The sequence below is a fragment of the Mesoplodon mirus genome, assembly GCF_964341445.2.
Source record: "Mesoplodon mirus genome assembly, chromosome: 3".
Classification (NCBI taxonomy): Eukaryota; Metazoa; Chordata; class Mammalia; order Artiodactyla; family Ziphiidae; genus Mesoplodon; species Mesoplodon mirus.
This window is the reverse complement of record NC_138978.1, coordinates 78,399,332-78,420,448: the sequence shown is the minus strand read 5'-3', so window position 1 is coordinate 78,420,448 and position 21,117 is coordinate 78,399,332. Positions and strand designations below refer to the sequence as shown.

The window sequence follows — 21,117 nt, the reverse complement described above, 5'->3', positions numbered from 1 at the left end:
ATCATTTTAAACTTACAGAAAAGTTGTAAGAAGGGTATAAGAAATTCCCATACATTCTTTACCCAGATTCATTAATTATTAACATTTTGTCACATTTGTGTATCATTCTTTCTTCATTTCATTAAATCAGTGTTTCTCAACCAGTGCGACCCTGTTCTATCTTCTCAATCCAGGAATACTTGGTAATGTCTGGAAACAATGTTGGTTGTCACAACTGGGAAGAGCTCCTGGCATCTAGAGGGTAGAGCCCAGGGATGCTACAGTGCATAAGGCAGCTCTCCCACAACAGAGAATTATCCAGCCGGTAGCGTTGAGGTTGAGAAACTCTGCTCTAAATATAAAAAACCTGGAACAAGTTACATTTTGGCAGTAATGGCAGCACCATCTCTGGGAGAAAGCTTATTCCATCCAGTCCGCTCTCAGTGTTCACCTCCACCCTTGAACACAACACATTGTATTGTACCTTTGGGCTTTGTCAGTCTCACCCACTAGACTGAATGAGCTCCTTGATCTTAGGGTGTGGGGCTGTAGAAAGATCATATGGCAAGTCCTTAAGAGAGTGCACTCTGGTGACAGGCTGCCTGGCTTTGAAGCCTGGTTCTATCACTTACTAGCTATGTGACCCTGAGCTAATAATTTAACCTCTCTGTGCCTGGTTTTTCATCCCTAAAAGAAATTCTGGAAGTCCCTAGCTCACAGTGTCATTGTAAGGATTGAATGTGTTAATAGTTGCAAAGCTTTTAAAACAGTGCCTAGGACATTTTAAGTGCTCAAAAAAATTAGGTTGTATTTAACCTGTGTTGTTGAGCAAATGTCGGGAAAATGTCTCTGAGAGGCAAGTATATTAATGGAGAGTAATCAAACAGAGCAGTAAAGAGAGTTTTGTTTATATTTAATTGAACAATTCATTCTTTTTTCCCTGCCTAGATCAGTATCCATAGCAGAAGACAGAGTGATGGAAAGAAAGAATGTTGGTGCTGAAACCAGAGATTTGGGTTCAGATCTTAGTGTCACCTTTTATTTTCTATCCCACAGTAGTACCCTCCAGGTAGGATTAAGTAAGAAATTATATGGTGCCTGGTGGTTTCATCAAAGTAGCAATATGACTGAGTCACTCTTATTTTTTAAAATGTGATTTGTTTTATTGTTCCTCAGCAGATCTATTCATTATTGCTTTAAATTTAAATTATGTTCTAAACATTTAGCTTTCATTTTTAACCTCTTTTTGCCTTAGTTTCCTTATTTGTAAAATGGAGATGGTGCCTACCTCAGAGGGCAGTTGTGAGGATTAATTGAGTTGATATGTGCAAAGTATTGATACTTAGAAGAATGCCTGGTATGTGGTAAGGACACTGTAAACATTTGCTTTCATTGTCATTACTCTTTGATCCTCATCTTTGATTTTGTTTTTTTACTTCTTCCATCACAATCATATATCCCATCTTTTCCACCTAATTTCTGATCTTAGTAAGTGGTACCAGCATTCTCCCAAGTCACCTGGATTTGAACCATTTGAATTCCCTTTGATTTACTCCTCCCACCACCCCACTTTGTGGGTCAAGACCTGCCACTATTTCTCATCTATTCCCTCCATCTACATAGAAACAACTGTTCATCATTATCAGTCAACATTCATTGAGAGCCTAATAAATCTAGAGTCCTGTGGTTAGGGTCCCTGTCGTTAGAAGTTCACTCTCCTTTTCTGAGTCTACCTCCTGAGTCTACCCTAGCTGACTCATTCTTTTCACTTTTCTGCACGCTGGTAGAAAAATAGAAATCTCTAGTTGTCTTTACTAAGAAAATTTTCTCAAAATCTAAGTTTCTTTTGTACTAATGAATCACCTCTCTCTTTCCTATCTTACCCTCACTTCTTGGTGTTTAATGATCTTTGATGTCCTAATTCTCTGCCAAGACTTGACTACCAATCCTTGCCTTTCTCTTCATCTCTTTTGGTTTGGCCTGTCTATCTGCCTCCCTGGTTTCTGACCTGTGTCTTGTCCTGACCCCTGGTATCTATGTACATGTGCTCTAACTTTAATATTACGTTTTCATGGTTCCTGATCCTTTGGTTCACAGAGATCTGAAAAGCATGTTTTGTACTATGGTCCACACTGAGGACCCACGATTCTCCTGGTCACAGCCTCTCTCACTGTATATTTCATGGCTCTTCTCTAAACATTGAACTCAAGTCAGTGACTCTGCACATTCTTCCTTAACTTGATCCTTCTCCTCCTCCTTCCCTTCCTTGGTTCCCTTTCCCCCTCCATTTAATACGTATGTGCCAGGAACTGTCCTAGGAGTTGGGGATATAGAAGTAAACAAAATAGACAAAGTTCCAGTCTCATGGAGCTTCAGTTCTAAGTGGTGGTGAGGTGAAGGTGAGAGAAGAGAGACAATGCTTGGTGAATTCAAGGAACAAGGAAGCCAGTGGGGCTGGAATGGATGAACAAGGGGAATTGTGGGAAATGAGGGTAGAGGGGCAGATGGAATTTAGATCACATGAAGCCTTGTAGGTTCCTTCAGGATGGGAAGCCATAGGAGGGTTTTTGTCAGTGACGTGATATGACTTGCATTTTAACAGGATTAGTCTGGCTCTTCTATGAAGAACAGAATGTAGGAGGGAAAGGATGGATGGAGAAAGCCCAGTTAGGGTGCATTCCAGTAATCCAGGCAAGAGATGATCATGGCTTGATCCAAGGTGATAGAAGTGAATATGTTTTGAAGATAGACCCAAGAAAATTCAAGGTTTGGGGTCTGAGTAATTACAAGAAGATGAGTGCCATTTACTGAGATGAGGAAGATTCAGAGAGTTTCAGGTTTGAAAATAGAAAATCAGAAGTTTGTTGTTGGGCATGTTAACTTTGAGACACCTATTAGATACTTAAGGAAGCAGATGAATAAATGAGTGTAGAGTTCAGGGGAGAGATTGAGGTTGAAGGTATAGATTTGGGAGCCACCAGCAAACAGATAATAGGTAACACCACAGGAATGAATACATTCACCCAGGGATTAAGTGTAGTTAGAGAAAACATCAAAAGGAGTTAGCTTTGGGGTCCTTTAATATTTAGAAATTGGAAGGAGAAGGATCCAGTAAAAGAGACTGAGAAGGAGCTGCCAGTGAGTTAGGAGGGGTACACTGAGTATTGCCCATAAGCCAAGAAGGAGAAATAGTCAACCATGTTAAATACCACTGAGAAGCGGAGAAAGAGGGTGTCTGAAAATGGGATTAGGCGATCAGACCACTGCAGGTCTTTGGTGACCTTGTTAAGACTAGAGTGGGCTCAAGGCAGAATGGAAGAGAAGGTGCAACTAGAGAATGTGGAAAACTGCTGTGAGGAGTTTTGTTGTTAAGAAAAAGAAGAAAAAGAAAAAAAAAAGCAGAGAAAGTAGCTAATAGCCAGAAAGGTTGAAGCAGTTTTTTGTTTGTTGGCTTTAATGATGGGAGTTACAGCATTTTGTATTTATACATGTCTCCTCTCCACCCTCTCTTCTTGGTTTGCTGACACCACCTTACTTTACCTGGTTTAGTTACAGTAGATTCCCATTTGGCCAATCTCAACTCCAGGGTTTTTTTTTCCCTCTGCACTCCAATACATACTGCCTGGCTCATCTTACTTTAATAGCTTTAATCTTGCCTCTCCCTTGCTTCAGACCTTGCCAAAATTCCCTATTGTCTGCCACAGAGAATCTGCTTGTCTCTGCTGCTCCCTCCACACTACCCAGGCTGGTCTCCTTGTGGTCCCATGCAGACTCTGTTCATCCCACCCCCTAGATGTTCAGGTCATTTAAAAAAATCTGGGATGTTTTCCCTTTCTCTATGTCTCCAAATCATATTCAACATTTGTAGCTTATCTTTTATAGATCTAAAATTATTTCAAAATAACTTTTTTTAATCCTAAAAAATATGCATAGATTAGCTAAATATGTCTTCAGATTTATACAACATTCAAAGCCGAGCTCAAGTCCCCAAAGCATTCCCTCAGCCATCAATTTTACATCAATTCATTCACTGGATAAATTTTAAGTAAATTACAAATTTAATTAATCATTTGTAGCCTCAAAGTGCTCAGGATCTAAGGCAGACAGGTGAGCAGATGAATAAAATATGGGTCATCAGTGCTATAATAAAGATACCTCTAAGCTCTAGTGGGAACCCAGAGGAGAGAGTGATAAGTTCTACCTGGAGTTTCCAGGAAATCACAGAGGAGGGGGTACTGAACTGGAACTTAAAGGGTGAAGAAGGGTGGATAAGGTAGTGAAGGGCATTTTATGCAGAGGAATAGCAAGGGCAAAGGCAGGAAAACGTGGAAGAGCAGGCATTCTGGGAGCTGGAAGTAGCTCATAAGCTAGAGCACAGAGGGCTTGCTTAGGAACAGGGCTGGACAGGCAGACAGTGCCTTGTCATGAAGGAAGGAGGACCTTATATGTCATCCTAACGGCTCTGGATGAGATGGGGAGACATGGAAGAGATTTGGGCAGTAGTGAAGTAAAACAATCTGATTTGGTACGTAAGAATGATCACTTAGGCAGTAGAATAGACAAGTTAGAAGGTGATGGTCATATTTCAGATGAGATGACAAGGTCCCCTTCTCTGAGAGCAGTTCTATAGTTATTAAGAACGTTGCTCATTTTCCCACTTCATAATCTACAGTCTTATATACTTGTATTTCATTTTCCTAGTAAGATTGTTAAAAGGCATTGTTGCCTATAATTAGATCTTGAGCTGAATTACTCTGTGGAGATCTGGCATCACTGTCATTGCGTTTCTATTATACAGATCTCTCAAAGTAATCATGGATGTTGCTGGATTTTACCACAATTGCCTTTGAAAATACATATAAATTCATCGCATACTTACCATCTTGTCTGAGTACTTGTGTCCTTGATTTTGGGGACTACTTGCATGCCAACATCTCTCTCAAGTTGCTTAAGGGTAAAATTTTTATCTGGGTAGGCTGTACATTCAATATAGGCATCTTTTACACTGGAAGCATTCTGGTCACTGAACTTAACTGGGGCACCAAATTCACTTCGTTTTCGAGAAATCATATATGTAATCTGCAACACATGTAAGCAGTACAGGAAACAATCGAGTCTCTGGAGAAAAATGATGTGTGGCCGACAACACGGGTGCTCTGCCCACATCCTCTTGGACCCCTTTGTGTACTTTCTGTGCACCTTTCCAGGTCCTTTTGCTCTCTGTTCCCACAGCCACGAGCCACCTACCTCTCTTTGGTGGAGGATGCTCTAGAGCTACCAGGACCACTTTGCCTGAAGGTACAAAGAACAGGAAGTGACTGGCAGTTTATATCCAGGCCAGCAATGGACTGGTGGGAGACATATGTAAGCCCATCTCTTTTGCTTCTGTTTGGGACAACTCTGAGGTATAATTTACACTCCAGAGTTCCCTAGAGGTGAAGGCTGAAGCCTTCACTCTGCCAGACTTTTGCCTGAGAGTGCACCCTTGCAGGGCTTCTGTCTCGGTCCTGCTGCTTTCCTATTCTCTTATGGGGCCCTTTCATAATAAATCACTTGCACACGATTGCTCCTCTCAGGGGCTGGTCTGGGAATGCCACTTTGTTAGTTTCCTAGGGCTGCTGTAACCACATACCATAGACTAGGTAGCTTAAAGAAACAGGAATTTATTCTCTCTTGGTTGTGGAGGCTGGAAGTCTGAACTAAGGTGTTGGAGGGTTGGTTCCTTCTGAGGTGGAATCTGTTCCCTGCCTGCTCCCAGCTTCTGATGTGATGGCCAGCAATCCTAGGTGTTGCTTGGCTTGTGATACATCACTCCAATTTCTGCCTCCGTCTTCCATGGCGTTCTCCCTGTGTCTCTGTGTTTTCACAAGAGTGTCTTCTTATAATGATGCCTGCCCTATTGGATAAAACTCCCCTTACTTCCTTTCTGAGGTACTGGGGTTTAGGACTTCAACTTATCTTTTGGCGGGAGACACAGGCCAGCCCATAACACCCCCCTAAGACAGTGACCATTCTTCTATCAAAAAAAGCCATATCCCTGCAGCAAACACAGCAAACCACACTGATCCCTCGGGGATACGTGTTGCTCAGCTATAGGGAGGTGATGGCTAGACATCATATTCAAGCTGCTGACCTCTTTTGTGGATTCTTTAACCGATTCTTCCTCAATTTCTTTTTCACTGCCCAAAGAAACCCATGGTTTAGAGATAGGTGGCTTATAAATATATATATCTTCAGGAATATGCTCTTTATATTCTTCTTGTTCTTCTGGAACTTCTGGAGGCTGCAAAAAAATAAATAGGATTCTAAAATATATTACCAGGGCTTCCCTGGTGGTGCAGTGGTGAAGAATCCGCCTGCCAATGCAGGGACACAGGTTCGAGCCCTGGGCTGAGAAGATCCCATGTGTCGTGGAGCAACTAAGCCCGTGCCCCACAACTACTGAGCCTGCGTTCTAGAGCCTGTGAGCCACAACTGAAGCCCACACTCCTAGAGCCCATGCTCCGTAACAAGAGAAGCCACTGCAATGAGAAGCCCGCACACCGCAAAGAAGCATAGCCCCCACTCACCGCAACTAGAGAAAGCCCGTGCGCAGCAACAAAGACTCAATGCAGCCAAAAATAAATAAATAAAGTAAATAATAATAAAATTTTAAAAATAATATATTAAAAAAATAATAAAATAAAATATATTACCAGAAGAAAACCTATGGTTACCAAAGGAAAAGGGAATAAATTACGAGGTGGGATTAACATATATACACTACTGTATATAAAATAGATAACCAACGAGGACCTACTGTATAGCACAGGGAACTCTACTCAGTATTTTGTAGTAACCTATAAGGGAAAAGAATCTGAAAAAGAATATATATATATACATATATATACATATGTATATAAAACTGAATCACATTGCTGTACACCTGAAATTAACACAGCATTGTAAATCAACTATACTTCAATTAAAAAAAAGAGTTAAGTTCAGCAAATATATATACGTATTACCAAATTTAGGTTATAATTACACATGTATATTTTGCAATAAACTTTGTTTTTATATAAATTCATTAAGCTCTTCCTTATTATTTTTCTTCTTTGTTGGTTCATGCTTTTCAACTATGAGAAGGAAACTATGCAAAAAAAAAAGGAAGAATGACAAAAAAGAAAGAGATCAAGGATATAGAAAGAAGATGAAAGGATCAAGAGGGGAGAGGAAAAAAAGGAAAAGATGTGTGATAAGAAAAAAGCATTTACTGTATGCCTTTAAGAATATGGAATGCTAAAACTTGATAAAATATAAAACTAATTTTCTCTGATTTCATGAAATGTTTTTCTGATGCGAGGATTATATGTATGAATAAATATGATATCCATTAAATTATAAAGAGCAAATGTTTTTTAAACCAAGATGTCCACAAGAAGATATACAGACAGATAAAGATATAGATACATATACAGATATAGATGTATAGATGTTCACTGCTACTTTATTCATAATAGTGAAAAAATGGGCAACCAAAATGAATATCAATAGGGAAAAGGGTTGATATATTTTGGTATAGTCAGAAGATAAAATCTCATAAAACAGTTGCAATGAACAAACTCAATCTACATGTATATGATTTTAAATGTATCAACATGAATAGATCCTAGAAGTTTACAATTTGGTGAAAAACAAAAGTTGCAAAACAAGTTGTATAATATAATTTTATGTAAATTTTAAATGAATAAAACAATAAAATGTATTATTTGTGGAGCATGCATGCATGGTAACAGTATGAAACCATGGACAGAAGACTATATAACAACCTTAGAATAATAGTTCCTTATAGAGAGAAGTTAGAAAAATTGAATTAAGGAGGATATAAGAGACAGTGAAACATTATCTCTTATATTTTATTTCCTTTCAGAAGAATTTGAAGTAAATATGATAGAATATTAACATTTGTTAATTCTGAGTGGTGACTGTATAGATATTTGTTTCATCATCTGTGCTTTTCTATACACTTGAAATATTTCACCATAATAAAAAAATTAAAACACAGAAAAAAGCAATCATAAAAATAAAACTGAAAATGTTAAGGCTAACTGAGAAATTATTTCAAATGTAAAAAGTGTTCAATATTTTAAAATGCTATGACTTTCCTTTATTTTTCTTGCTTATTGGACAAACACACAAACCCCTCTGTCTCCCTCAGTTTGACCAAACCTCCCCATGAGGATGCCAGACCGGAAGGCAAGTGTCAGAAATCTGTTGCCTTTCATGACCACTTTGAACGCAACACCCCGAAGGTGGACTGACTTCCTTTCCTTGGAAACTACCATTCTTTTATATTCTGCTTATCTTTGACACCCTGTTCCCCTCAACTGCCCACTGACCAAGTTGTTCTTTAAAAATTTTGCTTTTAAATAATCATAGCAAAAATTTATGGAGCACTTAGCTTTGTGCCAGGCACTATACAAAGGGCTTTACCTGCATCGGCCCATTTAATCTTCACAACAGCCCTATTGGTGCCACCGTTTTGCAGATGAGAGGTTCAGTAGCTTACCCAAAGTCATGGTGATGGCAAGAGGAGAAGCAGGAATATGGGCCAAGGAGTGGCGAGAGCAGTGGTACTCCAGATTTGTTGTTTCCAGTCCCACTGGGTAAATGAAGGGCAAATAAGTAGAGTATCTGCTACCCTGAGATGTCTGAGTTAGCTCGCCCTTACCCCACCTACTCTAGGCCCCAGGGAATCAGAGCTGAACAAGAATAATCATAACCATGTCTGGGGTTCCCCCAGAGGTACTGCTTCCTTCTGACAATCAACAGATTGCTTAGGGTGTGCTTACATTTAAATAGTTTTCCTTGCCCTCTTCAGTTCCAATAAGATAAAAGTTAAGTCCATATTTGAAGTCTTTGTCGTAAACAAGGAGAAGCTCATCTCCAGGATATTCCTGCAAAAATATAATCAAAAAAGAAGGTTAATGTTCAGTAGTCATTCAGTTTATTCAGATTTGACACAAAACTAATATTTCTTTAATGAATCAATCATAGAAGATAACCACAGTGCTAACCTATGGTTAATAACCCCAAATTGCAAGGTTATTTTATTAACTTACAAAAGCTCTTAAAACACAACGCTTCCAGGGAAACTTACCATGCAATTTTATTTCTAACAGGAAAAAAAGGAAGCATTCATTTTATTTGGTATTGTGCTCTGTAACATGTTTGTGGACAAATCAGGACTAAAATTATGAATTAAACAATTAAAGCAGTATGGGAAAATAAAGGTAGGTTCCCTTTCTAGTTAAAATTGGGCAAGGATGAGCTTTTCTGGGTGTGGTGTAAGACAAAATGTCACAGATGGGAGTTTGCTTTTCACAAAGGGTCATCAAGAAGGATTCCCAAGGAGGGATGGGCAAGCTAGCATTTGCCCAAAGTAATGGGAAATGCCAGATTTGAACTCAGAAATCTCTCCAACTTTTGTGATTATGTATCAGGAACCTCTTGAGGTAGAACTGAAAAATAAAGAGGGATACTGTACTTACCTGAATAATTTTTTTGACTGGGTAGAAATCAGATACTGCAGCTCTGTTTTCAAAGTCTGCAAAAATATCTTCTTTTTTGATAAGTTTATAAGGTTGTTCATCTGTGACATCTTCATCTATTCTGCAGTTAAATATCTCCTGGGTCTTGTTAGTTAACACTAAAGGATAAATTTCTGGATGACCTGGGAAAGGCAAAGTGGAATTTGGACATTAAATATAACCATTTAAAATATTAACACTAGGAAACATGCAATTGTTTGCTTTAAATAATTGCCTTGGTTAAAATTTTAAAAGACTTTAAAATCATTGTTCATATTTTTAAAGTAAGTTTATCCATTATAAAAAATGTCAACAAATGAACTTATTTACAAAACAGAAACAGACTCACAGACTTAGAAAACAAACGTATCATTACAAAAGGGGAAATGTGGCAGCAGGGAGGGATAAACTGGGAGTTTGGAATTGACATATACACAGTACTATACTTAAACTAGATAAACAACAAGGACCTACTGTATAGCACAGGGAACTGTACTCAATATTCTATAATAACCTCAATGGGAAAAAAATCTGAAAAAGAATAGATATATGTATATGTATAACTGAATCACTTTGCTGTACACCTGAAACTAACACAGCATTGTAAATCAATTATATTCCAATATAAAATTTAAAAAAAATTTTAATGTCAAAAAGATAAAAAGATGAAAATAACAATTACCCATAATTCTATCTCTCAAGAGAGAACCTCTATTAATTGTTTGCTCTATTTCCTTCCAGTCACTCCATATATAGTATCTTAAATGAAATTCTAAATCCTGCCTTTCATACTTACTATTATGTCACTAGAATTTTACTATGACATTATATAATTTTTCTAACGCATCATTTTATTTTATTTTTATTTTATTGTTTTTTTGTGTGTGTGGTACACGGGCCTCCCACTGCTGTGGCCTCTCCCGTTGCAGAGCACAGGCTCCGGACGCGCAGGCTCTGGGCGCGCAGGCTCAGTGGCCTTGGCTCACGGGCCCAGCTGCTCCGCGGCATGTAGGATCTTCCCGGACTGGGGCACAACCCGCGTCCCCTGCATCGGCAGGCAGACTCTCAGCCACTGCGCCACCAGGGAAGCCTGCATCATTTTAAATTAATGTAATTATATAGCATAATTTTTAACTGTTCTGTTGGTAAGCATTACATTTTTTCTCATTTGTTTCTAGTGATTATAAATAACTCTACAAACAAATATATAGTTTATAAACTTTTATCACATTTCAAATTATTTTCTTAGGTTTTAAAAAAAAATTTTGTGTGTGGTTTAACATTATATTTTAAATCTGAAAGACAAAGGTCAAATTCTCAAAACTAATACTTAAGATCTAATGAATAACAAAAGTATAAGAACCAAGACAGTTATATATGATGAGAATGTACAGAAATGGCCTGAATGACAGTTGAAAATAGCAGTTCATATTTTTTTTCAGTTATACATATATCTGTTCTTTTTCAAATTATTTTCCCAGGAGAGGTTTTAAAAGTGAAATTATTGGTTCAAAGGTATTATCACCATCTTAGGCTCTATCAAACCTGTATTGCTCTCCTAAAACACCTCCTCCCTCACCCCTTCACCTGTTGCTCTCTCTCATCAGATGACCCTGCTTCCTCTCACAGAGAAAATACTGTGTCTGTACAGCAAAGAATCCTGGGATGTCCCGCAGCCCTACCCACCAGCTCATCAGCACAGGCCCCGTCTTTCTGCCCTTCCCTCCAGTTCGAAGACTTGCCTGCCCCTCTCCACCCTTCCCAGCCCATCAACTCTTCCTCTCCCGTCAACCTTTCCTACCTCTGTGCTGTTTGCCCTCAGCATGCTGATTTGTTCAATGGTCTCCCATTTTAAAGAAACCTTCCCTTGACCCTAGATAGGTACCTCTGCTCCCTAGGGCTCTTTTTCAGTCAAACTTGTTATTCAGTTCTTCACACATTTTTTAAAAATTTTATTTATTTCTTTATTTATGCCTGCGTTGGGTCTTCATTGCTGTGCACGGGCTTTCTCTAGTTGCGGCGAGCGGAGGCTACTCTTCATTGCGGTGCGCGGGCTTCTCATTGCGGTGGCTTCTCTTGCTGAGGAGCACGGCCTCTAGGGTGAGCGGGCTTCAGTAGTTGTGGTGCATGTGCTTAGTAGTTCCGCGACATGTGGGATCATTCTAGACCCGGGCTCGAACCCGTGTCCCCTGCATTGCCAGGTGGATTCCTAATCACTGTGCCACCAGGGAAGCCCTAATTCTTCACACTTTAAAGCTACTGACTTTCCAATTAGGTTGTATTAGTAAACCTGGAACTGGAGAGGAACCTCCCCTCCCTCTTCCCTCCTCTGGTTCCCCAGTCCCAGAATTGCCCTCAAAAGAGGAGGAAGGGGAGGTTCAACAGGCTTCCATTACTGTTCTTCCTGTCCCTTTGCCCCCCACCCCAGGTCAGTCCTGGGCAGCAGCAAGCCCTGGGACAGTGGATGGAAGAAGACAAGGTATCATTTTGCCTCAATCTTCTCTCTCAACCCTACTTCTCATTTTCTTATCCTTTTTATCACCATCAGCTTCTACCACCCCAGGTTCAGTTCTGCATTTATCCCCAGAACTCCCTCCCCCAACTCTATGCTCCGGGGGCCCCAGAACCCACTCCCATCCTCTCCAGGCCCCCCACACCTGGATGTCCCAACATCCTCCCTCCCACTGCTCAACAGGTGTATCATCGAGGGGAAAAGTGCATGCAGCCTCTCAAGTAGGAATTTTGAGCTTATTTTCCCACAGAAACATTGACCCCTCGCCCTGGAAGCTCTATGATACAATTATTCAGGTGATTATTAGTGACTATGCATAACACTGATTATGTATGGAAATATATTCCAAATTGCAATCAGTTGGCATAATAAACAAACATTTGGAATACAAGTGGTTCATAAATTAGGGACAAATTGCCCATTTTTATCTCCCCTTAAAATACTAACCCTAACACCTGCATGTAGAGGATGCTCAAAGGCAATTGGTTTTTTTTTGTTGTTGTTTGTTTGTTTGTTTGCTTCAGATCATATTTATTGTGGGGTTAGGGGTGGGGATCTTGGGGTTAGAGGGCAGCAACTGTGGCTGGCGGGATGAGCCGCTCTCGACGTGTCTGCAGGAGCTGTCCGGGTGTCAGGGACAGGATGGTCCAGGGCCAGAGGGCACGCAGGATCCCGGGGGTGCTTATGACAGGAAGCAGTGTGCTGGCGCCTGGGATGCGGGGGTCTCCAGAGCTTCATGCACAGCAGGGCCCCCAGCACGCCCTCAGTGGGGGGACCTCAGGGCCCAGATCCTGGTTGGTGGTGAGGCGGAGGTGACGCAGGGCAGCCACAGCCTCGGGGTCTGCCCCAAAACAGCTGTTGACTTGATTCACATGCAAGTTATCCTTTAAAATCGTACTGCCAGCCGTAATTTGTAGAGTGTCCGATGCATAAGAGCCCTTGGAGTTTTGTCTTGGAAAACCACTAGGTGGAACTGTAAGACCCAAACTGAGCTGGAGCTGGAAAGGAGGTGGTTGCCCTTCATAAACAGAGGCGCTCACAAAGACCAGAAAGCTTCCTACCCTCCACGAAACTGGAAGGACACTGACAAAGATGGTGTTCTATGTCACCTGCTCCCACTAAACATACTTCAAATCCTACTGGCTGGATATTTGTCATAAAAATAATCCTTTTACACTAATTGGGCTTTTCCAAGGCAACTTTAATAGAGGATCTAACATTCCTTTATCTAGAAGTTAGCAGTAGTCATAGCCTGTTTCTGGCTGGTGTCGGGAATCAGTAATAACTGCAGGCAACTAGTAGCCAATAGACTACACAGAACTCCTAGAGTCTAGTACCTCCGTGCCCTACCTGAATAATGGCCAAACTAAACAGAGCAAGGCCTGATGCTACTGGCCACCCCAAGGGTCTTTGGCTAAATTCAGTGTAAGAATTGTTGTTATTTAGGCCTTGAGGCCTGCACTGAAGATAACACTGTAGGTATATAACAATGAGGCTCTGGTGATTAGCAATGAGATGGGCTCTGGGCTCAGTTGTGCCTCCAGCAGAGTGGTCCAGGAGGGTGAGAAAGATGTTGGAGCAGAGGAGAAGGGCTGCAGGGCCTCCTGAAGCTTACAGAGGTCAGGAGTGCCTGCCATGAGGGCAAGACCTACTGGATAGGGGGCCAGGCCAGTGCAGTGAGTGAATAACAGTGTGAGTAAATAACAGCATGTTAATTATAGTAGCTTCTGTGAAGCACCTACTTACTGCCAGATGCTATTCTAAGCACATTGCATGGATTATTAATTCATTTACTCTTCATAACAACATTCAGAGGCTGCTCCTATAATTGTCTCCATTTTTTAGCTGAGAAAACTGAGGCCCACAGAGTCCAAGTAAGGTATCCAAGGTTGGGGGCTGGGAGTTAGAAAGAGGGGAGCTAGGATCCAAACCAAGGTCCCTGCACTGTAACTAGCAGGCCATACTTTCTCTCAAAAGTGTGAACACAGCAGAGCACAGGAGATGGTCCTCCTCCCCCTTCACAGATAGTCAGGGAGGTAAGAGAGGTACACTGTATAGGATGCAGTGAATGGCAGTTATTCACCTAGTAGCCTGGTAGAGCAGGAGCTGAAGACAGACTCAAGCTCCACACAACTAACTAGCTCGGAATCTTGCTGTGCGTGCAAGGAAGAGGCCGGTGCAATATAAATCATAGGCCACACATCAGTTGTCCTGCATATTGAAACAGAGTATGTAAATAAGCCCTATGCATTTCATCCATATCTTTTTTTAGCATTTTGCTTGTTGTTTACTTTAAAAAAACAGTTTTATTGAGATATAATTGATAAATAATAAATTGTATATATTTAAAGTGTACAATTTGATAAACATATGCATTTACCCATGAAACCATCATCACAATGGAGATAAAGAACACATCTATAATCCCCAAAAGTTTCCTCCTGCCCCTTCTCCCAGCACCCCTCCTCACTCCCAGACAACCACTGCTTTGCTTTCTATTACTATAGATTAATAGTTAGTTTTTTATGGAATAGTTATAAAGCTCACCTCTCTGGACATCTGCTTCCTCATCTGAGGAATGAGGTAGTGATACCTACCTCATGAGCTTGTTGCAGAAGTTAATTTAGGTAGTCGATGCACATTTCCTTGAAACTTGCACAACACTTTTTGTTTGTCTTCTTTTGCTGAGCACAATTATTTTGAGATTCACTCATGTTGCTGCACATAGCAGTAGCTCATTTCTTTATATTTCTGACTAGTATTTCATAAAAGAAAAAATCAATTAGGCAAAGATTTCTTAAGAGTTACAGTTTGGGGTGCTGTATCTCGGAAATCTTTGCTAATCCAAGGTCACAAAGATTTTTCTCCTATGTTTTCTTTTAGAAGTTTTATATTTGGTTTTATATTTAGGTCTATGATCCATTTTGAGATAATATTCGTATATGATGTGCGATATGGATTGAGGTTCACTTTTTTGCATGTAAATATCCAACTGTTCCAGCATCATTTGTTGAAAAGACTATCTCTTCTCCACTGAATTGCCTTTGTACTTAGTTTTGTTGAAATTGATTGACCATATATATGTGAATATACTTTTGGACTCCTTATTCTCATTCACTGATCTACTTCTCTATCTTTTTTTTGGCTGCGCAATGCAGCTTGTGGGATCTTAAAGTATTATTTAAAGCTTGTGTTTCCTTATTTATTTTCATTTTGGATGATCTGTCCAATGGTGAAAGTGGGGTGTTAAAGTCCCCTACTATGAATGTGTTACTGTCAATTTCCCCTTTTATGGCTGTTAGTATTTGCCTTATGTATTGAGGTGCTCCTATGTTGGGTGCATAAATATTTACAATTGTTGTATCTTCTTGGATTGATCCTTTGATCATTATGTAATGTCCTTCTTTGTCTCTTCTAATAGTCTTTATTTTAAAGTCTATTTTGTCTGATATGAGAATTGCTACTCCAGCTTTCTTTTGGTTTCCATTTGCATGGAATATCTTTTTCCATCCCCTCACTTTCAGTCTGTATGTGTCTCTAGGTCTGAAGTGGGTCTCTTGTAGACAGCATATATATGGGTCTTGTTTTTGTATCCATTCAGCCAGTCTGTGTCTTTTGGTGGGAGCATTTAGTCCATTTACATTTAAGGTAATTATCGATATGTATGTTCCTATTCCCATTTTCTTAATTGTTTTGGTTTGTAGGTCTTTTCCTTCTCTTGTTTTTCCTGTCTAGAGAAGATCCTTTAGCATTTTTTGTAAAGCTGGTTTGGTGGTGCTGAACCCTCTCAGCTTTTGCTTGTCTGTAAAGGTTTTAATTTCTCCATCAAATCTGAATGAGATCCTTGCTGGATAGAGTAATCTTGGTTGTAGGTTTTTCTTCTTCATCACTTTAAATATGTCCTGCCAGTCCCTTCTGGCTTGCAGAGTTTCTGCTGAAAGATCAGCTGTTAACCTTATGGGGATTCCCTTGTGTGTTATTTGTTGTTTTTCCCTTGCTGCTTTTAATATGTTTTCTTTGTATTTAATTTTTGACAGTTTGATTAATATGTGTCTTGGCGTATTTCTCCTTGGATTTATCCTGTATGGGACTCTCTGTGCTTCCTGGACCTGATTAACTATTTCCTTTCCCATGTTAGGGAAAATTTCAACTATAATCTCTTCAAATCTTTTCTCAGTCCCTTTCTTTTTCTCTTCTTCTTCTGGAACCCCTATAATTTGAATGTTGGTGCGTTTAATGTTGTCCCAGAGGTCTCTAAGACTGTCCTCAGTTCTTTTTGTTCTTTTTTATTTATTCTGTTGTGCAGTAGTTATTTCCACTATTTTATCCTCCAGGTCACTTATCCGTTCTTCTGCCTCAGTTATTCTGCTATTGATCCCATCTAGAGTATTTTTAATTTCATTTATTGTGTTGGTCATCGTTGCTTGTTTCATCTTTAGTTCTTCTAGGTCCTTGTTAAATGTTTCTTGCATTTTGTCTATTCTATTTCCAAGATTTTGGATCATCTTTACTATCATTATTCTGAATTCTTTTTCAGGTAGACTGCCTATAGCTTGTGGGATCTTAGTTCCCTGACCAGGGAATGAACCCAGGCCCTTGGCAGTGAAAGTGTGGAGTCCTAACCACTGGACCGCCAGGGAATTCCCTATTTCTCTATCTTTATAGTATTTTGTTTTTATATTAACAACAGTAAAATGCAAACCTTCTTTGAGACAGCCCTCTGTAAGGAAATGTGCATGTACTACCTAATTTAACTTCTGCAACAAGCTCATGAGGTAGGTATCACTACCTCATTCTTCAGATGAGGAAGCAGAGGCCCAGAGAGGAGAAGTTTTTTGTGGTCACACAGTCATTAAGTGGCAGAATTATGATTCAAACCACATCTGTTTAATTCCAAAAACTGTGCTATTAATCACTTGTGGTAAACAGAATAATATCCCCCCAAAGATATCCATGTCCTAATTTCTGAAACCTGTGAATATGTTGCCTTACATGCCAAAAGGGACTTGCAGGTGTGATGAAGTTCAGGATCTTGAGATGGGAAGATTACTGGGCTCCTGAGGTGGGTCCAATGTAATCACAAGGGTCCTTATAAGAGGAAGGCAGAAGGGTCAATGCCAAGGAAGGACATGTGACACGGAGGCAGAGGTCTACGCCAGAGAAAGATTAGAAGATGCTACGCTGCTGGCTTTGAAGACAGAGGAAGGGGCCAAGAGTCAATGAACACAGGGAGCCATTAGATGAAAAATGTAAAAAACCAGATTATCCCTTCAGAGCCTCCAGAAGGAACCAGCACTGCCAACACCTTGACTTTACCCCAGTGAAAGTAATTTCAGACTCCTGATTTCTAAAATTGTATGATAATAAACTTGTGGTAATTTGTTATAGCAGCAATAGACCATTAATACACCACAGATACTCTAACCTGTATTAAAGTGTGACTTATAATTTGGGTAAATTATTTAACTTTTGGGAGTCACAGCACCTCCATCTTGTAATGACCACAGCAATGTTACTTCCTAGAGGTAAAGGGATGAGAGGAGTATGTCTGGCACAAAGCTGTTGCTCCATAAATGTTAACTACATGTAAAAATCACACCTCTTCTCTAGAAACCTCCAGACGTTGCCTTAATTAGGAGACAGTTTTTGGCTAGTCTGTTGCTCCCTTGGTTCCTTGGTAGGAAAGGGAAACCTAGTCCCCTGCAGCATGACAGCCACAAGTCCTGAGTGACCGCTGACAATGTCAGACCCCACAGCAAGGAAGTCAGAGGGTCCTGGTGTTGCCTGAGGGGGGAGTCTGGGGGTAGAGAGAGAGGCTGTAAAAAAAGGGGACGCTAAGTCAAAACCTACCCTCAAGTCTCACTACAAAGTGCTGAGATTTCTTTTTCTTTTTTTTTTCTCCTTAAAGAAACATACTCACATCTATTTTTCAGTCCATTTACTTTCAGCTGAAACCTCTCCACTATGCCCCATTCTCAGGTCCATGGATTTGCTTACCAGTTAATTATTTAGTCAGGAAATATTTACTACACAGCTACTATGTGAAAAGCATGGTGCTAGTGCCAGGGTATACAATCTAGAGGGGGAGACAGACATTAAATAGATAAATACACTCAGAAATACATAAGGACAAATGGTGACAAGTGCTATCTAGGAGAAAACAGGGTGAGAGATAGAACATAGAACTAAGGAGGGTGGTAGTGCTGGTGGTCTGTCTAAACAGGAAGAACAGGGAAAGCAATTCATTCATTTATTCAATCAATAAATCAACAAATATTTATTGAGTGCTTATTCTGTATCAAGATAGGCATTTTTCTTGGATTGATCCCTTGATCATTATGTAGTGTCCTTCTTTGTCTCTTGTAATAGTCTTTGTTTTAAAGTCTATTTTGTCTGATATGAGAATTGCTACTCCAGCTTTCTTTTGATTTCCATTTGAATGGAATATCTTTTTCCATCCCCTCACTTTCAGTCTGTGTGTGTCCCTAGGTCTGAAGTGGGTCTCTTGTAGACAACATATATATGGGTCTTGTTTCTGTATCCATTCAGCCAGTCTATGTCTTTTGGTTGGAGCATTTAGTCCATTTACATTTAAGGTAATTATTGATATGTATGTTTCTATTACCATTTTCTTAGTTGTTTTGGGTTTGTTATTGTAGGTCTTTTCCTTCTCTTGTGTTTCTTGCCTAAAGAAGGTCCTTTAGCATTTGTTGTAAAGCTGGTTTGGTGGTGCTGAATTCTCTTAGCTTTTGCTTGTCTGTTAAGGTTTTAATTTCTCTGTGAAATCTGAATGAGATCCTTGAAAGAAATTAAAGATGATACAAATAGCTGGAGAGCTATACCATGCTCTTGAACTGGAAGAATCAACATTGTGAAAATGCCTATACTACTCAAAGCACTCTAACAGATTCAATGTAATCCCTATCAAACTACCACTGGCATTTTTCACAGAACTAGAACAAAAAATTTCACAATTTGTATGGAAACACAAAATACCCCGTATAGCCAAAGCAAACTTGAGAAAGAAAAACGGAGCTGGAGGAATCAGGCCCCCTGACTTCAGACTATACTACAGAGCTACAGTAATCAAGACAGTATGGTACTGGCACAAAAACAGAAATATAGATCAATGGAACAGGATAGAAAGCCCAGAGATAAACCCACGCATATATGGTCACCTTATCTTTGATAAAGGAGGCAAGAATATACAGTGGAGAAAAGACAGCCTCTTCAATAAGTGGTGCTTGGAAAACTGGACAGCTACATGTACAAGAATGAAATTAGAACACTCCCTAACACCATACAGAAAAATAAACTCAAAATGCATTAAAGACCTAATGTAAGGTCAGACACTATAAAACTCTTAGAGGAAAACATAGACAGAACACTCTATGACATAAATCACAGCAAAATCCTTTTAGACCCACCTCCTAGAGAAATGGAAATAAAACCAAAAATAAACAAATGGGACCTAATGAAGCTTAAAAGCTTTTGCACAGCAAAGGAAACCATAAATAATATGAAAAGATAACCCTCAGAATGGGAGAAAATATTTACAAATGAAGCAACTGACAAAGGATTAATCTCCAAAATTTACAGGCAGCTCATGCAGCTCAATATCAAACAAACAAACAACCCAATCCAAAAATGGGAAGAAGTCCTAAATAGACATTTCTCCAAAGAAGATATACAGATTGCCAACAAACACATGAAAGAATGCTCAACATCATTAATCATTAGAGAAATGCAAATCAAAAGTACAATGAGAGGGCTTCCCTGGTGGCACAGTGGTTGAGAGTCTGCCTGCCGATGCAGGGGACATGGGTTTGTGCCCCGGTCTGGGAAGATCCCACATGCCACGGAGCAGCTGGGCCCGTGAGCCATGGCCACTGGGCCTGTGCGTCTGGAGCCTGTGCTCCGCAACGGGAGAGGCCACAACAGTGAGAGGCCCGCGTACCGCAAAAATATATATATATATATATACAATGAGATATCATCTCACACAGGTCAGATTGGCCATCATCAAAAAATCTACAGACAATAAATGCTGGAGAGGGTGTGGAGAAAAGGGAACTCTCTTGCACTGTTGGTGGGAATGTAAATTGATACAGCCACTATGGAGAACAGTATGGAGGTTCCTTAAAAAACTAAAAATAGAACTACCATATGACCCAGCAATCCCACTACTGGGCATATACCCTGAGAAAACCATAATTGAAAAAGAGTCATGTACCACAATGTTCATTGCAGCTCTATTTGCAATAGCCAGGACACGGAAGCAACCTAACTGTCCATCGACAGATGAATGGATAAAGAAGATGTGGCACATATAGACAATGGAATATTACTCAGCCATAAAAAGAAACGAAATTGAATTATTTTTAGTGAGGTGGATGGACCTAGAGTCTGTCATACAGAGTGAAGTAAGTCAGAAAGAGAAAAACAAATACCTTATGCTAACACATATATATGGAATCTAAAAAAAAAAGATCATGAAGAACCTAGGGGCAAGACGGGAATAAAGACACAGAACTACTAGGGAATGAACTTGAGGATATGGGGAGGGGGAAGGGTAAGCTGGGACAAAGTGAGAGAGTGGCATGGACATATATACACTACCAAACGTAAAATAGATAGCTAGTGGGAAGCAGCCGCATAGCACAGGGAGATCAGCTCTGTGCTTTGTGACCACCTTGAGGGGTGGGATAGGGAGGGTATGAAGGAGGGAGACAGAAGAGGGAAGAGATATGGGGACATATGTATATGTATAACTGATTCACTTTGTTATAAAGCAGAAACTAACACACCATTGTAAAGCAATTATACTCCAATAAAGATGTTAAAAAAAAAAAAAAAACGTAAGTCAGATCATGTTACCTCTCTGCTTAAATACCAATAGCTCCCCATCCTAAAAGCCAAAATCTTTACAATGACCAGCAAGGCTTTTAGAGATTCCTCCTCCCCACCCTCACTGTTTCCCCTCTGTTTCTAAACGTGAAGTGCATCATCTAAGCAACTCTGAGAAAAAGTTTCAACAACAACAACAAAAATAAA

At 39.9% G+C, this 21,117-nt stretch overlaps 1 protein-coding gene across 1 annotated transcript in view; it reads right to left on the bottom strand.

The window, feature by feature from the left end:
* The window catches only part of DNAI3 (dynein axonemal intermediate chain 3), a gene marked incomplete at its 5' end in the record, with an annotated part of 103,377 nt that overhangs the window by 65,446 nt on the left and 16,814 nt on the right, over positions 1–21,117 (bottom strand). Inside the window, 4 exons of the mRNA XM_082612150.1 lie at positions 4,859–5,058; positions 6,113–6,262; positions 8,814–8,918; positions 9,513–9,694. Coding sequence (XP_082468276.1) covers positions 4,859–5,058; positions 6,113–6,262; positions 8,814–8,918; positions 9,513–9,694 — 637 coding nt within the window. The remainder of the gene's footprint in view (positions 1–4,858; positions 5,059–6,112; positions 6,263–8,813; positions 8,919–9,512; positions 9,695–21,117) is intronic.